The sequence below is a fragment of the Neolamprologus brichardi genome, chromosome 3 (assembly GCF_056152115.1).
Source record: "Neolamprologus brichardi isolate AB-2024 chromosome 3, ASM5615211v1, whole genome shotgun sequence".
NCBI lineage: Eukaryota > Metazoa > Chordata > Actinopteri > Cichliformes > Cichlidae > Neolamprologus > Neolamprologus brichardi.
In genome coordinates, this window is record NC_142106.1 from 2,167,927 (window position 1) to 2,192,961 (window position 25,035).

The window sequence follows — 25,035 nt, forward strand, 5'->3', positions numbered from 1 at the left end:
CAGTTTAATAATGAACCAATCCAGCAACAATGAAGGAAGAAACCAAGATGCTCCTGACTCTGGTAAAGGAGAGGAAATGAAACACAGACTGCTCTCTGCAAATATCTAACCGGCAGGTAATAATCTGTTGGTCATTTTTCTCCCATTTCAAACCCAGAGACTGTAAACACTGAGCAGAAACACAGAGTTCACCCCAGAAAATCTACATGTGCAGCTAAGAAGTGACTTTAGGTTTAAACTTTAGTGTTTTAAACAAATAAAATTAAATTTCTCATTTTTCCTCTGACTGACCCACTCGTGCTGCCCTCCTGTGGTCATGGCTGCAGACATGCCACAGTCTTCAGTATTTCCCCCTGAAGCCCACCTCTCATAGCACACTACATAATCAGTGACCCAAAGCCACAAACGTGCAGCACAGCCGTACTGCAGTCCCAGCCACACGAAAGGAGTCGAGGCGTTTTTGGCTCTTTCCTGGACCCATCGCTGCTCCTCAGGGTTGCTGATTGAAACCAGGTCATGGTGTTTCTGTCTGCAGTAATTCAAGGCTTCCTCCCAGGTTTTGTTTTCCCTGATCAGGATCAATTTATCTGCCACAAAATCAAAGAAAACATGAAATCAGTTAAATCTGGACTTCAAGTCTGTGGATGTTTGGTCCATTTTCACTGGAAGAACAAAAGAAAACATTTCAGTGATTCTTCAGATGAATCAGCAGCTCTACAGAGAAATCTGTGTTCCAACCATCAGCTAAACATCTTCACCTCTGACAGAAGTTCAACATGCATGCAGAAATAAGTGGCTGAAGAAACATACTGACCTAAATCCTCTCAGTGACTCCAGCTGTTCATCTATTGGACAAACAGCTGAGATAAATCTGTGTAAACTCACCATCATAGCAGAAGAAAGGCTTTCTTTGGTCACATCCAGCAGAGCTCCATCTTCCTGATAACAGAGTCGTAGCACATGTCCTGTTGTTTAGTCCATCATTAAATGAGTCCATGTCCCAGTATCTGAAAGAGAAGTTACTCCCATCTGACCACCTCCAGCTGTCTCTGAACAGGCCGATCCACGAGGCTGTAGACTTCTGCAGCTTCTTAAACTCTTCACTGTATATCTGATCGAGTCCACTGGCCAGGTCAGTGTGATGCTGTCTGCAGTAGCTCTGAGCCTGAGTCCAGGTCTTCTTCCCCATAATCAAATGAAAGGTTTTGTTGTCTTTCATTGTTTCTGTCAACAGAAAAACACAAAAACATCTTTATCAACTAATTACTCTTTTTCTTTCTCAGAAAAAAACAAACATTTTATTGACTCTATATCTATTCAAACTTTCTTATCTTGTAACAGTTTTTATTCATTATTAGGAAAAACATAACAAAACAGACAAACAAGAAATGAAAAAAACACCCAAAGGAAATCACATACATTAAAGTCATTACATACCTTTACAAATGAAAATAGGGGGGGAGAAAAGAAGACAAAAATAAAAAATATATTTTTCATCCATTTACCCACAGATTTAGAAAAAACAGTGAACTGTTGTCCTTTACGCTCACTTCCTATTTACCTATTGTCCTATCGAGGACATCTTAAAAGCAAGAGGGTAGGCCAAGAAGAAAATAGCCGGGGTCCCCTTGGATCCGATTCTCAAAAATATTAGTTAGTTCTTGAGATGTGGATCTCGAAAATCTTTTGATGAGTTTGCATTCCCAAAAGTAATGAAAAAAGGTTTCTTTCTGACATTGACTACAGAAGGGGGAAATATGAGGTGTGATCTTATGTAAAACATTAGGAGCTACATATAGGCAGAATAGGATTTTGTATTGGGTTTCTCGCAAGCAGTTGCCAGTAAAAGTGGATCTAACTATGTTAATGGGTCCTTTCCACTCCACTTCGGTATCTTGAATATTAAGATCTCTCTCCCATATATGAACAGCGCTCAGTGTGCTGCTACTGAGAGTCTATAGAAGAGAATAAAAAGCGGAAATGAAATGGGTTCTGTCTTTTCGCTTAATGAGAAATGTCTCCTTATCATTATATAAAATGATTTCTGAACACTGTGGAGTTTTGGAATGAACAAAATTATGAACCTGGAGAAAGCCAAAAAATGGTCTCTAGGAATATTAAAATCTGACTGTAGTTGCTCAATTGCATTGTAATTGTGTGTTGTTTTGAAACAAGTCGCCAGTTACCCTTGATCTGTTTTTATGCCACATATGCAAATTCCCTGCTGACTCAGCCTCAGGATGTCCAAAGGCAAGAATAAAGCGCACCCAAAGGGAAGCGCATCAGTGGTCATGTGCGCATCACGCAGAGGCAGAGTGAGAGGCAAAAGGCGGCAGAGCATGTCAGGGCGGTCGTGGCTCAAGAGTTGGCAGTTTGTCTTGTAATCGGAAGGTTGCCGGTTCGAGCCCCGGCTCGGACAGTCTCGGTTGTTGTGTCCTTGGGCAAAACACTTCACCTACCGCCTACTGGTGATGGCCAGAGGGCCGATGGCGCTATATGGCAGCCTTGCTTCTGTCAGTCTGCCCCAGGGAAGCTGTGGCTACAGCTGTAGCTGCCTCCACCAGTGTGTGAGAGTCAGTGGAATTGTACAGCGCATTGAGGGTCTCGAAAAGCGCTATATAAATGCAATCCATTATTATTATTATTAGTTGTAACGCGTGATTACGTGAGCGTTAATGAACCTGTAAGTGTTATTATCTTTGACAAGTTAACTGGTATTATAATAGCTATAGTTGTTTGTGCCACAGACTGTGCCCGTTAAAGCCATTTAGCCAACTTATGGTTTTACACTGACCCCTTGTGGACATTGTAAAATATTGCTGTGTCTGAGTAGATGATGTGTTATGATTGTTTCTTAGTTATCTTTGGCCCTACTAATTATAGTATTACTTGTTTCTCATATATATACTGCATCTGCTACAACTATAAGTTCACATCTGGCTGCATCACATTTGGTTTAAACATGTTAAGCTCTGATGTAACCAGTTCCTCTATGGAGCTTAATTAAAGTCCTGCACTGCTGCAGTCTTTCAGACCGAAGACTTAGGCCAGACTTGTATACCCAGCACTTCCAGTATATATATTCTACACCACGCATCGAGCATACTGCGAGACATTCCTGGAACAAAGTCTTTGTTTCTCAATAAAGGAGTCATGAATGAAGTGCAGTCTTCTCTACCCAACCTGTTACGCATTTCCATCCAAACCCTTATTGTATTATAAATAATTGGGAATATTCTTAATCTCAGTTTGTAATTTGTTTTGTCACAGACAGCTAAGCTCCAAAAGGAAGAAGGTGAAGTAGACCAAGAGTCTAGGTGGGAATGAGAATTTAGATAAGCATGTAGCCACTCCCATAAAACACAGCCATGACATGCCCAATTATAAAAACTTTAATTTGGTAACCCTAAGCCTCCCCTATCTGTAGGCAGTTGTAAAATTTGAATTCCTAATCTAGGTTTCTTGCCATGCCAGATACATTTTAAAAAGACTTCTTCTATATCACAAGAAACTGTGATCTTATGATTTGTTTCACCCACTGTTGTACTGTGCACATCTTGGTGCTGGCAAATGGCCTCAGCTAGAGGTTCAAGTGCTAATGCAAAGAGGAGATTGGACAGAGGACAGCCCTGCCTCGTAGCTCTTTGCAGTGGAAACACTGATGATTGTACATCCTTAGTTATAACACAAGCTTCTGGAAGTTTGTGGATAGCTAATTTGTCTCATTCTTCAAACTGTCTCTTTCAGGAACATGTGATATAACACAGATTATAAACTACATTATAACATTATTAAATATTGTATTATCACATTACTGTTCACATATTCTCACCATCATAGCAGATGAACTGAGATGTGTGAGTACATGGGTAATCAGCCCATTTGTCTTCTATTATCACACAGTTCTCAGGGGTGCCATCATAATCATTTGGCTCTCCATCTCTCCAACAGGTCTTATTTTCAGTGTATTCCTCCCCCGGCAGAGACCAGTGCCACCTCCTGTTGTCTCCTATTGTGATGTTGTACAGTCCAATCCAGGCTTGTGTTTGATTCTGTGCAGAGTCTTGAAGTCTTCTCATGTCTGTCAGGTCAAACACTTTGGCCAGGTCTGTGTAGTTCTCTCTGCAGTATGCCCGTGCTTCATCCCAGCTCATCTCTTCTTTAATAAAGTGGTACTCATACAGCTGACATGTGATGAAGACACACTGACCTAAAACAGAAGAAATACTGTTGAATATCTGCTGATACAAGCAGGAAACTCGTGTTCCCATCAAACTGTCCAGTTTACAGGTGAATCCTGGATTTTCTCAGTAAGAGTTCATTTGTTTAATGAGTCCTGATCAAACTAAAGGATTTTAGGTGGAAACAATCAGGAGCCCTGGTAAAATGATCACTCACCCATCAGAAGAAGCAGAAACAGACTCCACTGCATCGTCGCTCTGCCACATGAAAATGACTTTTCTGTCATTTGGAGGAAAAAATGAATCCAGCAGCTCTTCAGTGTTTGATGGACACTTTATATTAAACACAGATATCTAGTTTATCACACACTGCTGTAAGAAATATATGATTCTTCTTAATAAATGATCATCTGTTTAAAATTGTCCATGAAGAAAGAAGCAATAGTTCAAATGTGGTCCACACAGCACCTCTGTACACAGACATGAAATGAGCCTGCAGGTTTGAATCTGGTTCTTCTCTGGTGTTCATGCAGACAGCTGTGCAGGAAATAACCATCTGTACTAACACACACTCTCTTTGTACTCAGTATTTGAATATGAACTAACAGTTTTTACCCCTGACTCAAAGACACAGTGTTAATATGAGTTCCAAAGGGACTCATTTACATTAAACTATAGAAAAAGGACAGAAACATCAAACACTGGACTGTCCAAGAAGCAGAACAAGGAAGTTTCATTCTAATATCTAAACATGACTTCCTTGTTTGTTTGGTGGTGCAGGTGCAGGGGAGGGCTGTGACAGCAGAGGTACACCTGGACAGGTCTCCACTCTGTGACAGAAACATGAATATGAGTCTGTTGATTTTTGAAAATATAAACATAACGCTGCCTGTACTGATCAATATCGCTGGATCGCTCTGACGCTGACATGATCTTATAAACCTATCAAAGACTTTTTGCATGTATTGACGCAGCAGTCAATCCTGTTCAAGCTCGCCCTCCAAATTCACCCATCATCAGGTTGTCATCCATCGTTGAGCTTGTAGAGCTCAATAAATGTCTGTCAGTGCTGATTATTCAAACTGTGTTTAAAACGTGACTCATTCATTGTCAAAAATATCTCCTCTGGATATGCAATTGTTTTTAATACAGTGGCTTGTAAAAGTATTCGACCCCCTTGAACTTTTCCACATTATTATTATTATTATTATTATTATTATTATCACAGTATTTCAATATTAAGATACAGACTCCACTGTCTGAGGACCCCCTTTCCTTGGGGTTTTTGGCACAGCATGCTTTCGGTTTAAAACCCACTCATACAAACTTAAAGAAGCTTGGAAAAGATCTCTTTGAGTTTCTTGAAGATGTTTCACCTCTCATCAGATGATGTTTCTCCGGTCCCTGCAACCTTTCGGATAAATTTATTTCTGATGGTTCACGGTAAAGCCTTGCAGAAACACAGGTTTTGATTGTCAGGTCCCAGGACCCTGAGACTGGACGTCTGTTATTTACACTAAAATGGATTAATACTCGGGCTTTTACCTTTACTGTTTCTCAAAGGGTTAAAAGTGATGACAATTTAGACTTTAGCTGCAGGGTATTTTATTGAAGCCGTTTAGCACGAGCAAAGCAAAAGAAAAAGCAAATAAATAAAAGTCACAGTTTAATAAATCACCTGAATTAAACTAATCGACTTAATCTACTTTGAGCTGATGTTGATTTTGTTCTTATTTATGGAGGAGAAAGGCTGAAGAAGATAAAGCACAACAGGATCCAAGGATGTTCTTATCTCTGTGTTGATGATATTTGATTAGTTGATGATAGTCACCCAACAGGAAAGCAAGTGTGATGTAACCCCCAAATCCTCCTGAATTAATCATCTAACATGGCAACAATGAACAGAGAAAAAGCCAAAAATACAAAATCAATTTGCAGGTTCACAGTTTGGGCTGCAGTTGATTGCTCTGCCATCATCTTACATTTAGTTTTAGTTAACTAAAAGAAAGATTATGATCACGGTAGAGTAAACACAGGAGAAGATTAGACACTGAGGTAGGGACAAACCACGATCACTCAGAACTGAAGGGTATTAAACTTCATGAAAGAGCTAAGAACCCCAGAGCTGGAAACTAAACGATCTCATAAGAAGTCCTTTGTACACTAAAACCAGACATAAACGTCTCAAAGAATCTAACCCAACTGAGAATATCATTAACAGACAGTCCAAAACATAAACCTGGCTAACTGACCCAGGGCCGTAACAGCAGGTCTTTGTGATTTGTTTTCCAGCTTTTCAGAGCTACAGACTGAAGTTTCTGACCATTCTTCTTTACATAATCTCTCCAGTTCAGTCAGTTCGGATTGAGAGTGTTGGTCTTCCCACAGTTTTTCAGCAGTATTATAATCTGGACTTTGACTGGGCTGTTCTAACACATGAATATACTCTGATCTGAAAGCACCCCATTGGAGTTCTAGTTCTATTAGGGTCATTTTCCTGTTGGAAGGTGAACCTCTACCACAGTCTGCAGTCTTTTGCAGCCTCTACAGGTTTGTTTTCAGTATATTTATCTCCATCCACCCTCCCATTAGCCCTGTCCCTGCTGAAGAAATGCTGCCACCACCATGCTCCACTGTGGGGATAGTGAGGTCAGGTTCCTGTGGAGTGTTAGGTTTCCACCACTCGTAGTGTTTTGCATATAGGCCATGAAGATCAGTTATGGTTTGACCAGACCATCTTCTGCAGAGTAAAGGAGGGTGACTGCAAATGCACACATTTAAATAATAAATAAACATAAATCACACATTTAAAACATAATTAAGGTTGTGGTGGTAACATAATCAATATGTACATGTTTAACGGGTATATACACCTTTTCACTGAACACGTTGAGCTATATAGCATGTCCAGAACATTTAAAATACTATTTAATGTAATCATATAAGGAGGTAATTAAAAGAAAAGTCAGTGTAGCATGAATGAGGCATGGCCGGTCCACATGTCGGACTTCAGAACCATTTTATTTGACGCGGTGGCAGCTAACGAGCTACCAGCCACACATACTTCACACCACAACAACTCCCCACAACCCTAATTCCCCTTATTTAAGTCGGCGGGCATAATTGCATATGTCGCGCAGGTGCATCAGCCTTCACTGTGAGAGAGGGAGTCGGCCCGGACCGTCAGCACCGCCGACCACCAGTTCAGCTCGCAAACAGCATTTTTTCTGTATTAAATGTTTCTGTATTAAAGGTGATGTTTCAAACATCGCTCACATAAGTTATCATTTTAAGATCATTTAATTTAGTTTGTGAGCAATGCTTAGTTCAGGTTTCCCCTCCAGCCAAAATCCTTCAAAAAAAGAAGAAGAAAAACTGTGAATACATTCTACACATCACCCTGCTGTTCCCACAAACCTACAATAATGTGACAGCTTTTAAACTTTATTCAGACCACTTCACTGTCTCACCGTATGAATCAGTGATGCTGCTCACACTCAGTGTCAGAGTCAGTCAAAGTGTTCCTGTTTACACTGTAAAAAGTTTCCATTTTATGTGAACAAAGCTCATGTAACACTAATAAAGATTTGACCTTTGCAAGTATGTAATGAATGGAAGTCAGTGAGTCATGCAGATTTCAGTGTTTCTGCTTTCAGCACCTTGATAATTTGTTTGTTGATGCAAAGTAGATTGAACCAATCGCATATCTGTGCTGTTTTGAGGAAACAAACATTAGATATGATCAACAGCAGAGACAACCACGCACCGAGAGCCGGCTCATTTTAATGACTACATCCGAGCACCAACGTGTCACAGCAGCCATTTCAACAGGAAAAACTTTCCTTATTTCTCATTTCTGCTCTATTAAAAAGCAGATGCTTAATTTATGAAATTATTAACACATAGCTGATATTTCATAGGTTACACATCCTGAAGTGTGCTTCCTAACATGGATATGACTGGAAGGTGGGCCCACTCCACAGGTGCTGATGTAATTGTTGTTTTTGAAACTTGGCTGTCCAAATCTAGTCCAAATAGTGTTTCTTCAGTTAAAAACCGATTTAATGTTTCATATGGTGAGCTCATTAGTGGTGTGTGTGTGTTTGAGTGATTGCCAGAGAGAGACTATGGTTGTGTCACATGTGAATAGCCACATGCAGATATGCAGAGGCTGACTGAGGGGATAAAAAAAGATAGCTTTTTAGTTGCTGACTGCAAAGACAGAGACATGCAACATAAAAAGGATGGAAAACCTCAAACTTGAACCATACGAGGAATAAAAGACCCTGGTGGATTGTCTGCTCACACTCTAACACAAAGCACGAGGAGACAACAACTACATACACAGAGGGCAATTAGGGGAAGTGGAGACAGCTGGAGGGGAGAATGAGACTCAGGTGGGCAAAATGATGGCAGACAAGACAAAAGAAGGAAAATATGAATGGACTACAAACAGAGGACTTGACATGAGAGGACCGATCACTAAGGAATGAATTAACTGTAACACAACTGAGAACAGGAAGCAAAACTAAACACCCCAAAGAATACACAACATAACATTAAACAAACCTTGGGTCACAAATATGAATGAAATAAAGAGAAAAACAAAATCCAGAACTCAGACTGGACCTAGAACCATGTGGCATATGTTGTTGTTGTTGTTTTTCCTGTAAAGCACTTTGAGCTGCAATGTGTGTTATATAAATAAAGTTCTGTTTGAGTGGTTTTTGCATACAGTATATTTTTGCTGTATTTGAATATTGAAATGGTGAGCTTTCAGGCATCTGCGGCAGAATCACTGGATTCTGTCACAGGAGCTAGCTTTGTTTCCACCACAGGTTTACTCAGAGACAGACACCTGCTGAAACACTGTGTTACATCCCCCAGGAGGATGTTGGTTTTCTTCTTTGAACTAATTCCTTGTTAGGTAGGTTATGGTTATAGGTTGTATATTTTGTTTTCCTTTTATTTTCATATCAGGAATGTTTGGTTTGTTATGTTGGCCTTGGCTCTAGTTAATCCTTAGTCTGAACTAGAACTCAACCAGAATTTCTTGCAAGAAATAAACCTTTTAACTTACCATCTTGGTTCCTCCTTCAGTATTTACCTTTATGGTAGTTCCTTGTAACCCCTAGACTAGCCTGGGGACGTAACACACTGACAAATGTCAGGAACAGAGGTCATACAGAGGTCATAGGGCATGAGAGCTGCACCTGCAGGTGAATAACTCTGAGATAAACAGAGAAGAATCCATTTATTCTGAGATTAAACTAACTGAGATTTATACAGAGATTAAAAGAGGGATACGGGAGGGTCTTTTATAAAGTGATATTTTTAATGCGGTGATTTTATTATTTAAAAAAAACAGCTACAGGACCGGGGGCAGTCTGTTTGTCTCCACCCCAGGGAAACGGGAACATCTCCTAGGTCTGGGTACCATCACCCTTCTGGGGGTGGTTGTGCCTGGACCTGGGGTAGAGAGTTTGTTTGGGGAGTGTGATTGTGTGTACAGTGTCCATTTATGTTTGTCTCCACATTGGGCGAGTGCTGAGTATTTGTATAAGTGTTAATGAGGGTGGGGATGTATGTTTATGTCTGTGTCCATATGTCATGTCGAGTCTTAGACTCCACGTCTGGGAGCATCTCAGCCCACCACACTCACTGCCAGTGGCTGATGCTTTTGGACCTTGGTGCATTGGTTGTTCTCACTGTCCAGGGCTGGGCATTCAGGTATGTACTCCCTGAGGCTGCTTGACGAGGCCTGGCACCTATGGCTCATTTGGGCCCCATCCGAGGGGTGTAGAGCCCTCGGGCCCCTGGTCCTGGGGATCGGTCCACTGTAGCTGGCTGCTGCCAGAGCCTGTGTCACTACAGCCCCCTGTGGCTTCTGAACCACAGTTTCTGGGTGATCCCATGTCTGGGGCTCTCCTCAGCTCTTCCCAGGAGGGTGTCATAGTTGCCCCTCCGATGGTCCTCCTTGGAGTCTTGCACTCTGGGGCCTGGATCTCCTCCATGCCTGCTTCATGACCTGGGGGACGGGGCTATGGCTCCCCACACCCTCTATCAGAAAGTTACATGGAGAGACCTTTGAAAACAAGCGCGCTGATCCACACATGGGTGTTCATTGTTCATAGACACAAACTACACCTTTCTTGGCTGCTACCTCAAAGCACATTGTGCACTGTCAGTCCTGCGTGCTGCACAACGTCATTCAATTTTAGTATTTACTGCTACTAACATTTATTTAGGTTGTGCAATGAAGTTATGTGTATCATGTTGCTCTCTTATTTCTTCTTTTCTTTTTTTGTTCTCTCTCAACAGGTGAGCCAGCAGATTTTTTTAGTCTTCTCTCACGGTCCCTCTTCCTCTCTTATTCTTTCCCTCCCTTTCTTCCTCTCTCCCAGTCATGTATGTCCCATCTGTAATTATGTTACATTTATATATATATATATTTATATTAATTAAAAACAGCTCTGTGGTTTAACAGTTTATTCAACAACAGTGAGCCCCACCTGCTCCTGGCGGTTGGTGATGGAAACCAGATCATGGTTTTTCTCTCTGCAGTAATAAAGGGCTTCCTCCCAGGTTTTGTTTTCTTGGATCAGGATCACGTTATCTGTCACCACAAAACCCAAAGAGCTCTGAGTCTTTGCTGTGCTTTATGAACAGTGGCGTGTCTAGAAAATGTTTGTTGGGGGGGCCAGGTAGGGGCACAGATTTGGAGAAGGGTGGCAGATGTAATTGGCAGATAATGTTAAAAACAATTCTACCAACCGTTAACCATAATTCAATAACCCTGTAAACCTAATAAGCGAATGTGCTTTTAACTGTTATTAAAATTAGATTTTAACCACTACGATGCAAAGTTGTTAGATACTGTGTTGATAAAGTACAAGAGATACAATCAGTCAGTGTTTATTCAGCAGTCAAGGACAGCAATATTTGCATAGTATTTTTACTGACATGTAGTGCACATATGTTTTGGGCAAAACATTTTTGAATATTAAAATACGAACATTTTTAACATACAATTGGCAAATTAGCCAATGCAAAACTTTATCTGCCTATTAATTAAAAAAGAAGATCATCTTCTCACAAACTGGTGTTTGGTTTTGAAACAGGAAAAAAGTGGGGAAACAACTGAAAAGACTAACATTTGAATGAAACCTGAAAGCAAGTAAATACTTTCTATGCTGCCTTAATGTAAACTTTGGTAATATTGATGTATAAAGAACAACACTGGCTGATGATGAAATACAGTCAGCTGGCATGGTGACACTGCCAGTATTAACCTGCAGGGCTGGACTGGGACAAAAAATTGGGCATTTTGACTACAGACCGGCCCACCAGGTACTAAAGCCATAAAGCCTTTGAATGAAAACAAATGCTGTTGTGACAGTGATGTACAGTCTTGTCGGTATATGTATGATTTCTATACATTTTACGTCAGATAAAAACTTTGTTCGCAAGATTCAGATAATTATTTAATTAAAGCTAGATATTTTAAATGAGAATAAGAAAGAAAAGTTGTTTAGTGCGACATCCGCTGGTTTCCTGTTTCTGGCGCAAAGTGGGCGATAAACAAACAAGAGAGAAAAGCCGATCAGCTGATTATTGATCAGTTTCATGGTTGAAGTAGCAACAGGAGAGGGAGAAGAAGAGGCAGCTGTGCAGCGTAAACACAGAATAACTCCAGCTTTGTGTCTTTATTTCATTGTAGCTGGAGTACGGGACAAACTGCGTCTCTTCTCAGCTCAATACGAAACGCGTAATATTTTCTCTGAATGAGGGACCATTCCATTTTTTAAGGAGCGGTTGGCAACTCTACAACTAACCTTATGAATAAAATAAAGTTCACTATCAGTAGCATCATAGCACCCACCCAGCTGTATAGAAACTCTGTCATGCTAGCTAGTACGCAGTACGAGTTATTGTAACTGACGGTAAAAAGTCAGCACAACGAAAATAAACTCCACCTAAACTTGGTTTATATCTGACCAGATAGACTGCAGCTCATAACTTCTTACCTGAAGTTCAGTTCACCTGACACTGGGACCGGCGGCTGCCTCAGGTCTCTGCTCCTCCTCCTGCCTCCCCTTTCCCTCATCCACCTGCTGGCCTCTGTGCAAGCTCCGCCATAGCCACCACCAAACAACTGAGTTATTTTTACACATGACCAGCATCCGGCCAATCCACCACCTCTCATTGTTCATGCCGTTACAAAAAAAATAAAATAATAATAAGTCATCAGCCCACCGGGCAAATGCTGAGATAAATCTGAGATAAATCTGTGTAAACTCACCATCATAGCAGAAGAAAGGCTTTCTTTGGTCACATCCAGCAGAGCTCCATCTTCCTGATCTCCCTAACAGAGTCGTAGCATATGTCCTGTTGTTTAGTCCATCCTTAAATGAGTCCATGTCCCAGTATCTGAAAGAGAAGTTACTCCCATCCGACCACCTCCAGCTGTCTCTGAACAGGCCGATCCACGAGGCTGTAGACTTCTGCAGCGTCTTAAACTCTTCACTGTATATCTGATCGAGTCCACTGGCCAGGTCAGTGTGATGCTGTCTGCAGTAGCTCTGAGCCTGAGTCCAGGTCACAGACGTCTCATTCAAATGAAAGGTTTTGTTGTCTTTCATTGTTTCTGTCGAGTCAACAGAAAAAACACAAAAACATCTTTATCAGCTAATTTGTTTCATTCTTAAAACTCTGATACATATGATATAACTCAGATTATAAACTACATTATAACATTATTAAATATTGTTTCATCATATTACTGAACAAATATTCTGACAAACAAGCAGAAACAGGAAGTAATATTTGAATAACTTCCTTGTTTAACATTTCTTGATCTGGTGCAGTTGCTTTGACAGCAAAGGTTACGCCTGTGTGACAGAAACAAACTCCCTTTACGGATAGTGTTTTCTTTTTTTTCTGAAGAAACACCTAAATATGGGGTTTCTCTGAGCTTTTAGTAACTCTGGTTAAATAAATACGATTCTACTTACCTGAAAAATCAAATTAATTCTATTTTTGTTTTATTCTCCTGGGTGTACTGATAGATATGAGTGGATATGTGGCCCTGTACTAATTTAGCTGTCTGCCATCTGATGTGTAATATACAGTTACATTCAGTTCTGCCAGATCATATATATCATTGATTTACAACTGTTTCAAAGTCAACTTGGAAACCAGCTCTGAAGGGAGGGGCTATGTACTCACATGACCTGAAGCTTTGGCACTAGTGATGGGTCGGTCGCGAACGAAATGGCTCTTAGAGTCTGGTCTTTGATGTGAACGGTGCAAGCCGGCTCCTTATCACAAGCCGTGGGTTTTTTTTCCCCCTTTCTCTCACCCTCTCTCTCTCTCTCGCACTTTTTTTCCCGCTTCACTCAGCATGCAAGCCTTGTGCTTTACGCTGGGAAGATGCACTTGTGCACATAGTGCACAAGTGCATATAATTTGCCAGATGGCTTTTTCTGGCAAATTATATGGCTTTTTCCCTCCACAGGAAGAATGCCTGCAATGAGATGATTTGGGCGTTGATAAAGGACATAAAAAGGAAGTGCTGGTCTCAACCCCGGTTGGTCGGCCCCTACCAAGTGTGCTCACTCACACCGGTAAAAATTGCCGAAAGACCAACGTGGATTCATCAGAGTCACTGCAAGAAGATCACGCACCTGAGTAAGTGTAGGTAGAAGTCCGGCTACAAAGGGGGAAGAAAGCCTTTGGGGCCTTCTGTCTCAAACCCGGTGAAGAAACCGACTCCCTTACTTTTAGTCAGCAACAAGGATGACAGCGTGGCTTAAAGTGTTCCGGTTTGTGACGACAGCTGAAGCACTATGGGACCGAGGAAACCACGCTCAGTGGCTATTTTACGAACTTCTGGTGGCAGACAATGAACACTACGACACACCTTAATAACAAGATGGACTGCTACGTATGTGCTCACATGCCACTATCTACTTACAGCTCCGGATTATGGCCGTATAACATTCTTGCTAATTGCATCCCAAGGTGGGGTGTGTAAGCTAATTGGTGAGACATGTTGCACGTTCATCCCAGATGGATACTCAGTAGGTGGCAACATCTATGAGGCCCTGTAGAATCTGACAGCACTGCAGGAGTATGTGGCCAATCATACACTGTTAGACATTTTATTGTATTTTTACATTAACTTACTGGCAACACTATTGCCAGTAAGTTACTGTAATTACTGATCTACAGTATCTTTACTGTTGTGATGTTTTACAGTTCAACCACTTTACTGTAAACATATATTACAGTATAACAGCTTTACTGTAAATGTTGTTTGTGGTAATGCAGCTTTACTGTAAACGTGGTTTACAGTTAGAAAGACTTACCGTGATTAAGTTTTATAGTATCACTGTACTGCAAATGTGGTTTATGGTATAACACTGTAATTGTGTACAGTATAATTTGTGTAGACTGTAATTGTGTTTTACAGCATATAAAATAATATTAACATTCATATTCAATATAAGAACATTTACAAAAAACAATATAATTCAATAAAGTAGTCTCAGAATAGTGAATTAAACCAACATTTATTGTTGATAATATTTTTTTTAAACAAGAAAAACATTTTTCAACTGAATAAAAACAATGTCAATAACCAAAATAAATAGAAGTGTACATGAAAACTACACAGTCCTTCACCTTTCTGTGTCTGATTTTTTTAAGGAAAACAGTTTTTCATTCCACTAAAAACAGGACAAACCCACCAGCATGAACATTAAATAAACTATTACAATTGTAAAACAAAAATCATTTACAAAATGTAATAATTATCAGTGGGTCCCACGAAATAGAATGTGATATGGGATTTAGATTTCCGTTACCAGGATGGTCGGGTTCAGCGTAGTCTTTATCACCACCTGTCAAAGACACATCATCAATATTCATGTTTGCTCAGGTTATTCACTTGTTCACATCTGTCTGAGATCATTCATACTGTTGTATGGATGTGTGTACAGTATGTATATAATTATCAGCGATGTAAAAAATATTATCATCTCTGTATTCTTACCTAGTTGGAAGTCCTCCATTCAAACTCAGAGAGCCGCAGGAGGAAGGTGGTGATCCGAGGGCTGATGCTTGTAACCTTCCTCTTTACGACACGACCTGTCTTGCGGCTTGTACCAAGTTTTGCAGGGCATTTTGTTCCCATGTCTGGATTGATCCTCACAAAGAACCTTTTAACGGAAAAAAGGCTGCTTTAATTTCAAAATTAAAACATACATTACAGCAATCACCTATATGTTTCTGCAACTGTAGTCAAGCTATCACATATATTTCATTCTTAAATGGTGTAAGCTTTAATGGTGTAAAGTATTTACCTCTGTATCATCTCCAGTGTGATGGACGCTGACTCCTGATACTCAAGGTTGAAAACGTAGTATGACGCAAAGAAGACAGCAAGGGTGCTGGCAAAGTCATGCATCTGCTCAGGCTCATAAAATACCTTGCCCTCCAAACTGATCATCCAGCGGCTTGCAGACATGAAATTATTCCCTAAAAACAGACAAGAGTCCAATAAGACAATGTGCTCACCCTTACAAATAAGGTTTCCACAAGAATGCTGGATAGCAGGCCTCACACTGTACAAAAATAGAATCCACACGGTTTGCTGCTATTTCTCTTATTATTTATTATGTAATGAAAATTATGATCAATTACAGGAAAAAACTGCCTAATGTTTTGGCATTTTGGCCTGTGCTGAAATGTTAGGCTGTTTTTTCCTGTTGGTCATTGTGTATAATAAATAATAAGAGAAACAGCAGCAAACTGTGTGTATTCTATTTTTATACAATATAAAACAGACAAACCCCTGTTAAGTAAGTTGTTGTGGGTACAAATACCACAATAATTACATAGATTTTTTACAAAAATATTACAAAAGGATTGAAACTATTTACTTACCAAGCGCTATTACCCTTGGTGTGATGGGTAAGGTCATCTCTCTCTCAACAGACATCTTGGTGGAAAAAGCCTTTAAAACACAAAAGGAACTGATTTGAATGATGATACCCAAAATCACTGAAATATTTTTCCTTTGTTTATGTTGACAGTATTGAGAGTGCATGTGTAAAATTTTAAATATAATTACGTCAGCCAAGATGAAGATTGAGTCCTCTTTTTCTTGGAAGTACTTCATCAGAAGAAGGATGGCTGCTGTGGCGATCTGGTTGTGGTTCAGCTTTGCACTGTCGCACTCACGTAGCAGATGTTCAATCTCCTTGTTCCACTGAAGTCTCTGGCTTTGAAAGAAGTTCAAAATTCTCCTTCCTTTCGTAAGAAGGGCTTCACTGAGACGTGTCTCTACCTCAATATCTGTGAGTGTGTGGAAGTGAGTGCAGAGGCCTCTTTTAGTAAAAAGAAATGGCCAATGCTCTTGAACCTCACATAAGGTGGGGGCAGGCCAAGAATTAAGCATGTGCCTCTGGTAAATATAAGTCAAAGACATATAAGTATTTACATCTGTTGTTTCAATTGCTTGAGGACCTGCTGATCTAAAGACAGTTGACATAGTCTGTCTTTTTGTCTCCAAAGTTTCAGTCATTTCTCCTTCTGGTAGGGTTGTGGGTTGCCAGTTGATGCAACCATAGCTATCAAGTTCAGATCTCCCCCTTTTGATGGCAACATCACCCTCATTGTTTTCCCTGGTAGACCTTTTCCTTGGCTGCCGGATTCTGCTGCTGACATTGTCTCTATTTACATGTTCAACTCTTGTTTTAAGCTGTTTGAGTAGGGAATAATACCCACAGCCTAATTGCTCACCTTCTGCAGTCTTATCTGCAAAGCTAGCGGGATACTTAGATACAATAGCTCTAGCTACCTCCCCACAAGCAGCTCTGTTAGGGTTGGGGCAGTGTACTCGCATTCCTTCTACAACAGTCCCAATCATTATTCTCCTGTCTTCTGGGTGAGCCATTCCACCAGATGCCAAGGCCTGTGAAAGTCTTGTTGGCATCTTCTCCCAGGGAACTGAAAAATTGCTGATCCAGGAGGTTTTGCCTACATTTGGTTGTGTGGAAGGGAGTTGACCTGATGCTTGTGCAGAACAGAGTGAATTACCCTGTAGTGGCACTTGCACAGTTGTTGAGCAGGTGGTTTCAGGTTCCTTTGGGTTGTTTGAAGAGCCTGACTCCACTTGGTCGTCGATATTCACACACACACATAAACACAGCAGAACAATTCCACATTAACTATGTACAGATGGGTTTTTTGGAGTATTTATTGAGTAATACTCTTATATGAGACACAAAAGCAAGAGTGTTGGAGAAATAATACCAATGGCAATGAAAGCTAGTTTTAGTTTTGAAAGCTAGATTTTTTATGAACTATGAATTGAAAAATAAAGTACAATTTCAAAATAACTCTCAAAATAACTAATTTACAACTATTTTCAAGAAGTGCTATGGACATGCTGAAATCCATCAAGAATACACTGTATTGTGCTCGCTGGCAACAGCATCTTGGCTTGCATTTTCAGGTAGAAAAGAGCCAAATTATGTAAAAATGTCTCTTGTTGATTATCACACTCCTCTAGATGATCACATGGAGTTGGAGTCAGATTCTCCTCAGAAGGCTGAGTACAGTCTATATTTTCGGGGAGAGTTGACACCTGAGTTGTTATCACCGGCTTATGTTTCCTGGATAAATTTGTGGCAAAAGATGAGCGCACTCTGAAATGTTTGTGGCAGTCATCATAAGGACAGACAACTTTCTTGCCATCTTTAATATGAAATCTCAAGTGAGTGCATAATGCTGAAAAATTCTCTGCCACATAGAAACATGCCTCAACTCCACAAGCAAGATTTCCTTTAAAATGGGTGTGTTTAGTCTGAGCCCTGCGATAGCGGTGGTTCCTGTGCATATGGGATCTGAATGCAGAAAATGTTCGATAGGAAGAAGGACATTGCTCTATTCCACATGTGAATCGATAATTAGCTGTGTGCTGATGTTTCTTCGTATGATAACAAAATTGTCTTAATTCTGAACTACAAACACCACAAAATTTACACCTGTACATGGCTGCATGTGTCTGAATTTGACTTAACTTTTAATTCGCAAAGAGCATGGCAACAACACAACAGTGACTGAAAAACATCTCAATCTATTATCTGTTTGTTCTATTATTAAAGAAGGGATCTACATTGCTTGGGTTGTATCAAAAAATGGGAAATAGTCAAAAGAAAATCTATCTATAGATCAATGTTATTAACTTAAACCATGCAGACCCTGAAACACTGGAGGAAAAATTTTGGAGGGTCTGTCAAGCTGACGTTAAACCCCTTAACAATGGCACTGCAAATAACTGCGACTAATTTACAGACCACTACACTGTCTTGCTTTTTAAATGGAACCTATGAAACAATAAACCACAGTTGAGATTAGAGCAGGCTAACCTGCATCAGAAACTTCAAAACTGGGTTAGATTGTTTTAGCAGTCTTTAAATTTCCAAAAAAATGTTGTCTACCTTTATTCTCACTAAATATGTCTTTTTACCTGCTGTTTTGTCTTGTCTCTCAAAGAACTGAGGCTACATCACACTGTCAGCGCGGCCAGCAAGGGCAGGAGGACAGCAATGCACCACACTGGGCGGGAAAAGACAGAGAGACAATTGTTAATTTAATGTTGCATTTATTTAACCTGTAGCACTCTTGTGTGATGCGACGAGCCAATAATCACTCCCGATGTTAGTCCGCTGTGAAACTTTAATGCGTACTCCAGCACACGACAAAACACACAGACAGCACCGGAAGAACAAACTCCCCCCACCATACTATTCCGGTTGGATTAGTCCCCCACAGTTATGGCAGGTCTGCACAAACAAATATTGCTTGGTGATCATTTAACCAATGATCTACATCTTCCCCATTTGGCTTGTAGCACCTAACAAAACTAATTCACTCACAAGTTTCTAAACAGTGCTTCTTAACACAACTTTAACTTAACAATGTTTTTTGCTCGGAGTAACCCCACACCTTAACATAACAGCAATTATGAAAAATGCAAATAGCCAGCAAGCATCATATTTCAACATACTGACAACAAACTGATTACACCTAAGGCTTCCTAGTGTTTTCCATTTACATGTATCTTGGGTTGGGTCTGCAGATGCGACCTGCACGTGTAGTGTATGGTGTCTGGTTCACAATGTTCTGGCCAGGCACCTGCACAGCAGGTTGGGGCTGAGGAGAGGATGTGTTTTGTGAATCTTCGTTTGAGCGTGTGTGTGATTGCGGTGTGAGTGTGGAACTGTCCATTGTAGAATGGTTAGTGTCCTCGCACTCAGGGTCATAGTCATGGAGTGGTGGCGGCGGCGGTTCTGCCACTGGGAGGATGTGGCGGCGATTCCTCCTGTAGGTTCTTCCATCGACCTGAATGATGTAGGATTGTGGCTCCTTGCTCTTCCTTTCCACAATTCCCAGCTTGTCATAGCCTTTCTCTGTCTGCACGCGGACCACTTGTCCTTCTTGCAACGGCTGTAGCGTGCGGCTGGACTTATCATAGTGACGCTTCAGTCTGAGTCTTTTGTCGCGAAGTCGGTCACAGATCTGTCCTGTGTCTTTTGCAATGGGTGGCAACAGCTTGCTGCACACAGGAATGCCCGCGCGTGTCTGACGAGAAATGAGGCAGGGGAGCCTAGTTGTGTGTCACGGGGAATGTTTCTAAGGTTTAGGAGGTCAAGAAACACGTCGGTTCCATCTCGGTGAGATTTTTCCATGAGGTGTTTTGCGCTGCGCACCGCTCTCTCAGCAAGACCGTTTGACTGTGGAAACTCCGGGCTGCTGGTTGAATGGGTGAAGTCCCACTGTTTTGCGAAATCAATAAACTGTTGACTAGTGTATTGTCTGCCATTGTCAGTGAGGAGCGTGTGCGGTGTGCCATGAACTGAAAAGTGTCTCTTTAGCTTGGAGATGACCGCTGCTGTGGTCAAGTCACGGAGAAGGTCAATCTCAATCCATCCTGAATAGGAATCTACAAGGACCTGGTATTGTTTTCCATGCCAGGTAAAAATGTCAGCAGCCACCGTTGACCATGGGAGGTCTGGAACAGGGTGCAGTTGTAGCGGTTCTCTCTGCTGATGTGTCTTAGTGCTGTTACACACAGTGCAAGACAGCAGCTCTTCTGCGATGTCTTTTGACATTGCTGGCCAAAAAATGACACTCCTAGCTCTGCGCTTGGTTGCTTCGGTACCTGGATGGCCTTTGTGTATGATGTTGATGTACTCCTTGTGCAGGGACTGGGGAATGACAGTTTTGTGGCTTTTCATGATGATCCCATCCTCCATGCTGAGCTCATCTCTATATGGAAAAAACGGAGCCAGAGCGGGCTGTACTTGGCTCTCTCTGCTGGGCCATCCTCGCTGAATGACTGTGCTGAGCGCTTGTAGCACATCATCTTGTGCTGTGTGCTGTCTTAGCTCCTCCAGGCGAGCAGTGGAGATGTAGCTCACTGTCATCACTTCATACTTGGTGTGTTCAACCGGGCAGCGTGACAGCGGGGCGAGCGGGGCTCTTGAAAGGGTGTCGGCTAGATACATGTATTTCCCCTTTTTGTAGACCAGACTGATGTCGTAACTCTGTAGTCGCAGTAACATCCTCTGGAGCCGGGCAGGGGCGGCATGGATTGGCTTTTTCATTATGGTCACCAGGGGCTGGTGGTCGGTTTCAATGATTGTTGCTTTGCCATAGACATAATCTTTGAACTTCGTGCAGGCAAACACCACGGCGAGGAGCTCCTTCTCTATTTGAGCATATCGCGTCTCTGTGTCAGTGAGAGCACGCGAGGCGAAGACCACCAGTCTGCCATTTTGCAAACACGCGGCACCCAGCCCATAGCATGATGCATCACATGTCAGTGTGACTGGCTCCTTGACATTGTAATACGCCAATACTGGCGGGCTGGAGAGGCATGATTTGAGGTGGTCGAAAGCCTCCCGGTGCTGTGGGAACCAGCACCACGCAGTCTCCTTGTGGGTTAGTTTCCTTAGGGGTGCTGCAATCTCACTAAGGTTTGGTATGTATTTCCCAAGGTAATTAACCATACCGAGGAAGCGCTGTAGCGACGTGACATCCGTGGGCACCGGCATTGCTCCTATTGCTGTGGTTTTGGAGGGGTCTGCTTTTAGACCGTCCCTTGTGAAGATGTGGCCCACATATGACACTTGATCTAGGCGAAATTTGCACTTGTCAGGGTTTAGCCTGAGTTTGATCTCTCGAGCACGTGTCAGCACTTTCTTCAGGTTGGCATCATGTTCGGCCACTCTGTGTCCTCCGATGATGATGTCATCCACGATGACAGAGCACGGGTAACCGGCAAACAGCTGCTCCATGGAGCGCTGGAACACCTCACTGGCTGAATTGATACCAAAGGGCATCCGCAGAAACCTGTATCGCCCAAATGGGGTGCTGAATGTGGTCAGCATTGAGGATTTCTCGTCGAGCCGTATTTGCCAGAAGGAGTTTTTTGCATCTAGCACTGAGAACACTGTCGCTCCTGACATCTGTGCTGCCACTTCCTCAACGCTGCGCATTGGGTGATGGGGTCTTTTCAGTGCTGAGTTGAGGTCTTTTGGATTTATGCACAGTCTGATCTCATGCTTGTCTTTCTTGTGTGCTGCCACCATTGAGGACACCCAGTCAGTAGGCTCGGTGACTGGTGTTACAACGCCGATGCGTTGCATGCGTTCAAGTTCAGCTTTGACTCTTTCTTGCATCGCGACGGGGATGCGGTGAGCTGGACGGACCACAGGCTGTACATCAGGGTCTAGCATCATTGAGTATGTGACTGGAAGTTCCCCCAGTTCATCACTGAACAGGTCATAGTATTGTGTGAATATGTGAGAGCTGAAATCTGTGCTGCTTTCTGTGCTGATCTGGTGGACCTCAGGGCTCATTTTCACAATGCCCATTTCCATGCATGCTCGAAATCCTAGCAGCGGTTGCACTTCTCTATCCACCAAAAAGAAAGGCAACGTGTGACACTGCTTCTTTAAGCAACAAGGGAGTGTAACAGTTCCAGTGGTCTGAATTCTCGTGCCTCCATAGGCAACAAGACTCACAGGATTCTCTTGTTTGACAGTCTGTCTTCCGCCATTCACTGTTTCGAAAGTCTTAAGTGACATGACATTGCATTTTGCTCCTGTATCTACTTTCATCTCAGTGGGCACGCCATTTATGTTTATTGTGACAAAGCCCTCATCTTTTTTATTAGCTTTAGTGTGGATGCAGTCAATCTGTCTGTCAAGCTCTACACTATCCACGTAAAACGTTTCATCCTGAAGTGGTGGCTCACTCACTGTTAATTCGTTCACAAGCCGCCTTGCAGTCTCTCTGTTAGGGTGGGCTCTGTGATGGCTGCGTGGTTTAGACTTGCAGCAACTTTTGTAGTGATTCAGTTTTTTACAGTTGTGACACTGTTGTCCAAATGCTGGACACTTGTCTCGCTTGGCCGCATGGCTGCCTCCACAATTGGAGCAATTGGTGACAGTCTGTGGGAATGAAAGGGGCTTAGGCTTGTGCTTGCTGTTCAGAATGGGCTTTACTGCGTCGACACTGGTAGCTTGTGTAGCTAGTGTCTTGCTGTTTTTTTCAGTCATTTCGTGTATTCGACACACCGAGATAGCTTTAGCAAGTGTTAGCTCGCTGTCTCTTAGCAGAGCCTTTCTCAACGTGTCGCTAATGACACCACAGACGATACGATCACTGAGCATCTCGTCAGTGAGGTCCCCAAAGTGAAAACATTTAGCCTTGATCTTTAAATCACTGATGAATGATTCAAGTGTCTCACCTGGCTTCTGATTTCTGGTGTGGAATCTATATCTTTCCATCGTTCTGTTGTGTTGAGGATTGCAGATTTCTCGAAATTTTGCCTTCAAACATTCTGGATCCTCTCTGGACTCAGCAGCAGTGAGTATCTCTCCATCTGCACCAGCTGCACGAACGGCAGGAGCATAAACGAATGAGCGTTCTCGTTCAAAAACACGCCAATTCTCGGCAATGTTCTCATCAAAAACCAGAGGGTCAGGTCTGCGAAATCCGTCCGCCATGATGGGGCGACTTCTTTTTTCTTTCTCTTTTTTTTTTTTTTTTTTTTTTTTAGCGGCTAATCCAACACAGCGCACAAAGCAGTGCGGTACCCCGAAAGGGATATAAACATACGCGCTGGCGTGATGTCCGTACCGTCTTCTGACACCATGTAGCACTCTTGTGTGATGCGACGAGCCAATAATCACTCCCGATGTTAGTCCGCTGTGAAACTTTAATGCGTACTCCAGCACACGACAAAACACACAGACAGCACCGGAAGAACAAACTCCCCCCACCATACTATTCCGGTTGGATTAGTCCCCCACAGTTATGGCAGGTCTGCACAAACAAATATTGCTTGGTGATCATTTAACCAATGATCTACATAACCCTTGAAAAATATATTTACATAAGTAAATAAAAGAAAAAAAACACACAACCCATCTTTTCCAGAATAATTCAACTAATTGCTCTTTTGACCAACCTAACACAGGCATTACATGGTTTTCCTATGAAAAAGACCCTGGAAGACGTATTAAAGGAAAAAAAACATGCTCCCCTTCCCACTTAAAAAAATAATAAATATTAAACTTAGGTTGGAGTTCCTCGCGCCACCAACCTAATGTTATATTAACTTTTTAATGTTGTGTACTGCAGCTCACACAAAATTAAATAAAGCAGGCTAACCTACATGAGCAAGCTCAAAACTGGATAAGATTGTTTTAGCAGTCTCTAAATTTCCAAAAAAAAAGTTGTCTTTCTTTATTCTCATTAAATGTGTATTTTTACCTGCTGCTTTGTCTTGTCTTTCAAAGAGCTGAAGCTAAATGTCCCACTGTTAGCGTGGCCAGCTTCTCAATAGTCATAGAACAGAAGCGCAGGAGGACAATGCACCACACTCGGCGGAAAAAAGACAAAGACTGTCGTTGCGCCTGTGTTCCTCACCCCTCCCCGTGGAAAATATATATCTAAATATATATTTAAATAAGAAAAGAAAAAAACACACACAACCTATTTTTTCCAGAATAATTCAGCTAATGTGCTATTTCGACCAAGCTAACACCGATTTTAAGCCCCCCCACACACAAAAAATATATATGCTCTTAAAAATTAATAAACGAGTATGTTAGGTAGGACAGTCCTTTGCATTACCTTATGACGTCCCGTTTGCAGTTTCCACACAGAAGTCCAACAATAACGAGGTGCAAAATCTTTTGTCCTCTCGAGCACATCGTAACGAAGAGTTAACAAAGTTGGCCTGTCTTTCCTCTCCTGTCAATCACTGGATCACAGGTCATGTCAGTCAGGATATGGAGTGGTGGTTGGTGGTGGTTGGTAGAGGTAGGTGGGTGGGCAGGGCCAGCATGCATTCAGTGTGTGTTTCACTAAGTTGGGTTGACTAGATCCCAGAAGAGTTCTGTACATGTTGCACGTTCAGTAAATGAGCAATTCAGTTACTGCTCGACTGAGAAGCCTCCGCCAAATTATTACAATATTCTCCACTGACTGAAGTTCGCCTTTCTGCGTCTTTTTTAAATAACTTTATTCACTACTTGTCACAAGTACAAAATTACACAAAAACAGACAGCAGCAACAACCTAAGTGAAATCCAACAACAGAATAGTGGCAAGTAAAGAAATTAACAAAAGGAAGTGTGAATCTTGTTCAGGGTTAATCAGAGATAAGTGATGGAGATGCAGCAATGTGAATTCTGCTTTTTTTATTTGTAGTTAACCTTATAGTCTTTACATATGAATGAAAGTCAATTAAGAAAACACAGAATTTT

The 25,035-nt window shown here is 41.7% G+C and overlaps 2 protein-coding genes across 4 annotated transcripts; both read right to left on the reverse strand.

Annotated features, from left to right (window-relative positions):
* Positions 1-4,468, reverse strand: LOC148103124 (macrophage mannose receptor 1-like). The gene is made up of 4 exons (XM_087838620.1): positions 4,399-4,468; positions 3,833-4,210; positions 886-1,224; positions 1-587 (listed from the first exon to the last, which is right to left on the reverse strand). The coding sequence occupies exons 1-4, from the start codon at positions 4,466-4,468 to the stop codon at positions 241-243; spliced, it is 1,134 nt and encodes a 377-aa protein (XP_087694746.1). The 3' UTR covers positions 1-240.
* A 10,769-nt stretch (positions 4,469-15,237) lies between these two features.
* On the reverse strand, positions 15,238-24,434 carry LOC148103125 (uncharacterized). 3 transcript variants are annotated; one of them, XM_087838598.1, is made up of 5 exons: positions 24,402-24,434; positions 18,721-18,809; positions 16,131-16,200; positions 15,548-15,722; positions 15,238-15,403 (listed from the first exon to the last, which is right to left on the reverse strand). In XM_087838598.1, exons 3-5 carry the CDS (start codon positions 16,183-16,185, stop codon positions 15,238-15,240), a joined length of 396 nt encoding a protein of 131 aa, XP_087694724.1. In that variant the 5' UTR covers positions 16,186-16,200; positions 18,721-18,809; positions 24,402-24,434. The 3 variants fall into 3 exon arrangements, with proteins under 3 accessions (XP_087694724.1, XP_087694723.1, XP_087694722.1); XM_087838597.1 differs by lacking the exons at positions 18,721-18,809; positions 24,402-24,434 and adding an exon at positions 16,318-17,196; XM_087838596.1 differs by lacking the exons at positions 18,721-18,809; positions 24,402-24,434 and having other exon boundaries at positions 16,131-17,181.
* Between the last annotated feature and the right edge of the window lie 601 nt (positions 24,435-25,035).

Excerpts from the sequence above, each read along its gene's own strand:
- LOC148103124 (XM_087838620.1), bottom strand. The coding sequence starts at position 4,468 with ATGACAGAAAAGTCATTTTCATGTGGCAGAGCGACGATGCAGTGGAGT. Across the intron at positions 4,211-4,398 it reads GTTTCTGCTTCTTCTGATGG|GTCAGTGTGTCTTCATCACA; the intron begins GTGAGTGATCAT and ends CTTCTGTTTTAG. Across the intron at positions 1,225-3,832 it reads TCAGTTCATCTGCTATGATG|AAACAATGAAAGACAACAAA; the intron begins GTGAGAATATGT and ends TTCTGTTGACAG.
- LOC148103125 (XM_087838596.1), bottom strand. The coding sequence starts at position 17,181 with ATGCCAACAAGACTTTCACAGGCCTTGGCATCTGGTGGAATGGCTCAC. Across the intron at positions 15,723-16,130 it reads ACCAAGGGTAATAGCGCTTG|GGAATAATTTCATGTCTGCA; the intron begins GTAAGTAAATAG and ends GTCTGTTTTTAG. Across the intron at positions 15,404-15,547 it reads ACACTGGAGATGATACAGAG|GTTCTTTGTGAGGATCAATC; the intron begins GTAAATACTTTA and ends TTCCGTTAAAAG.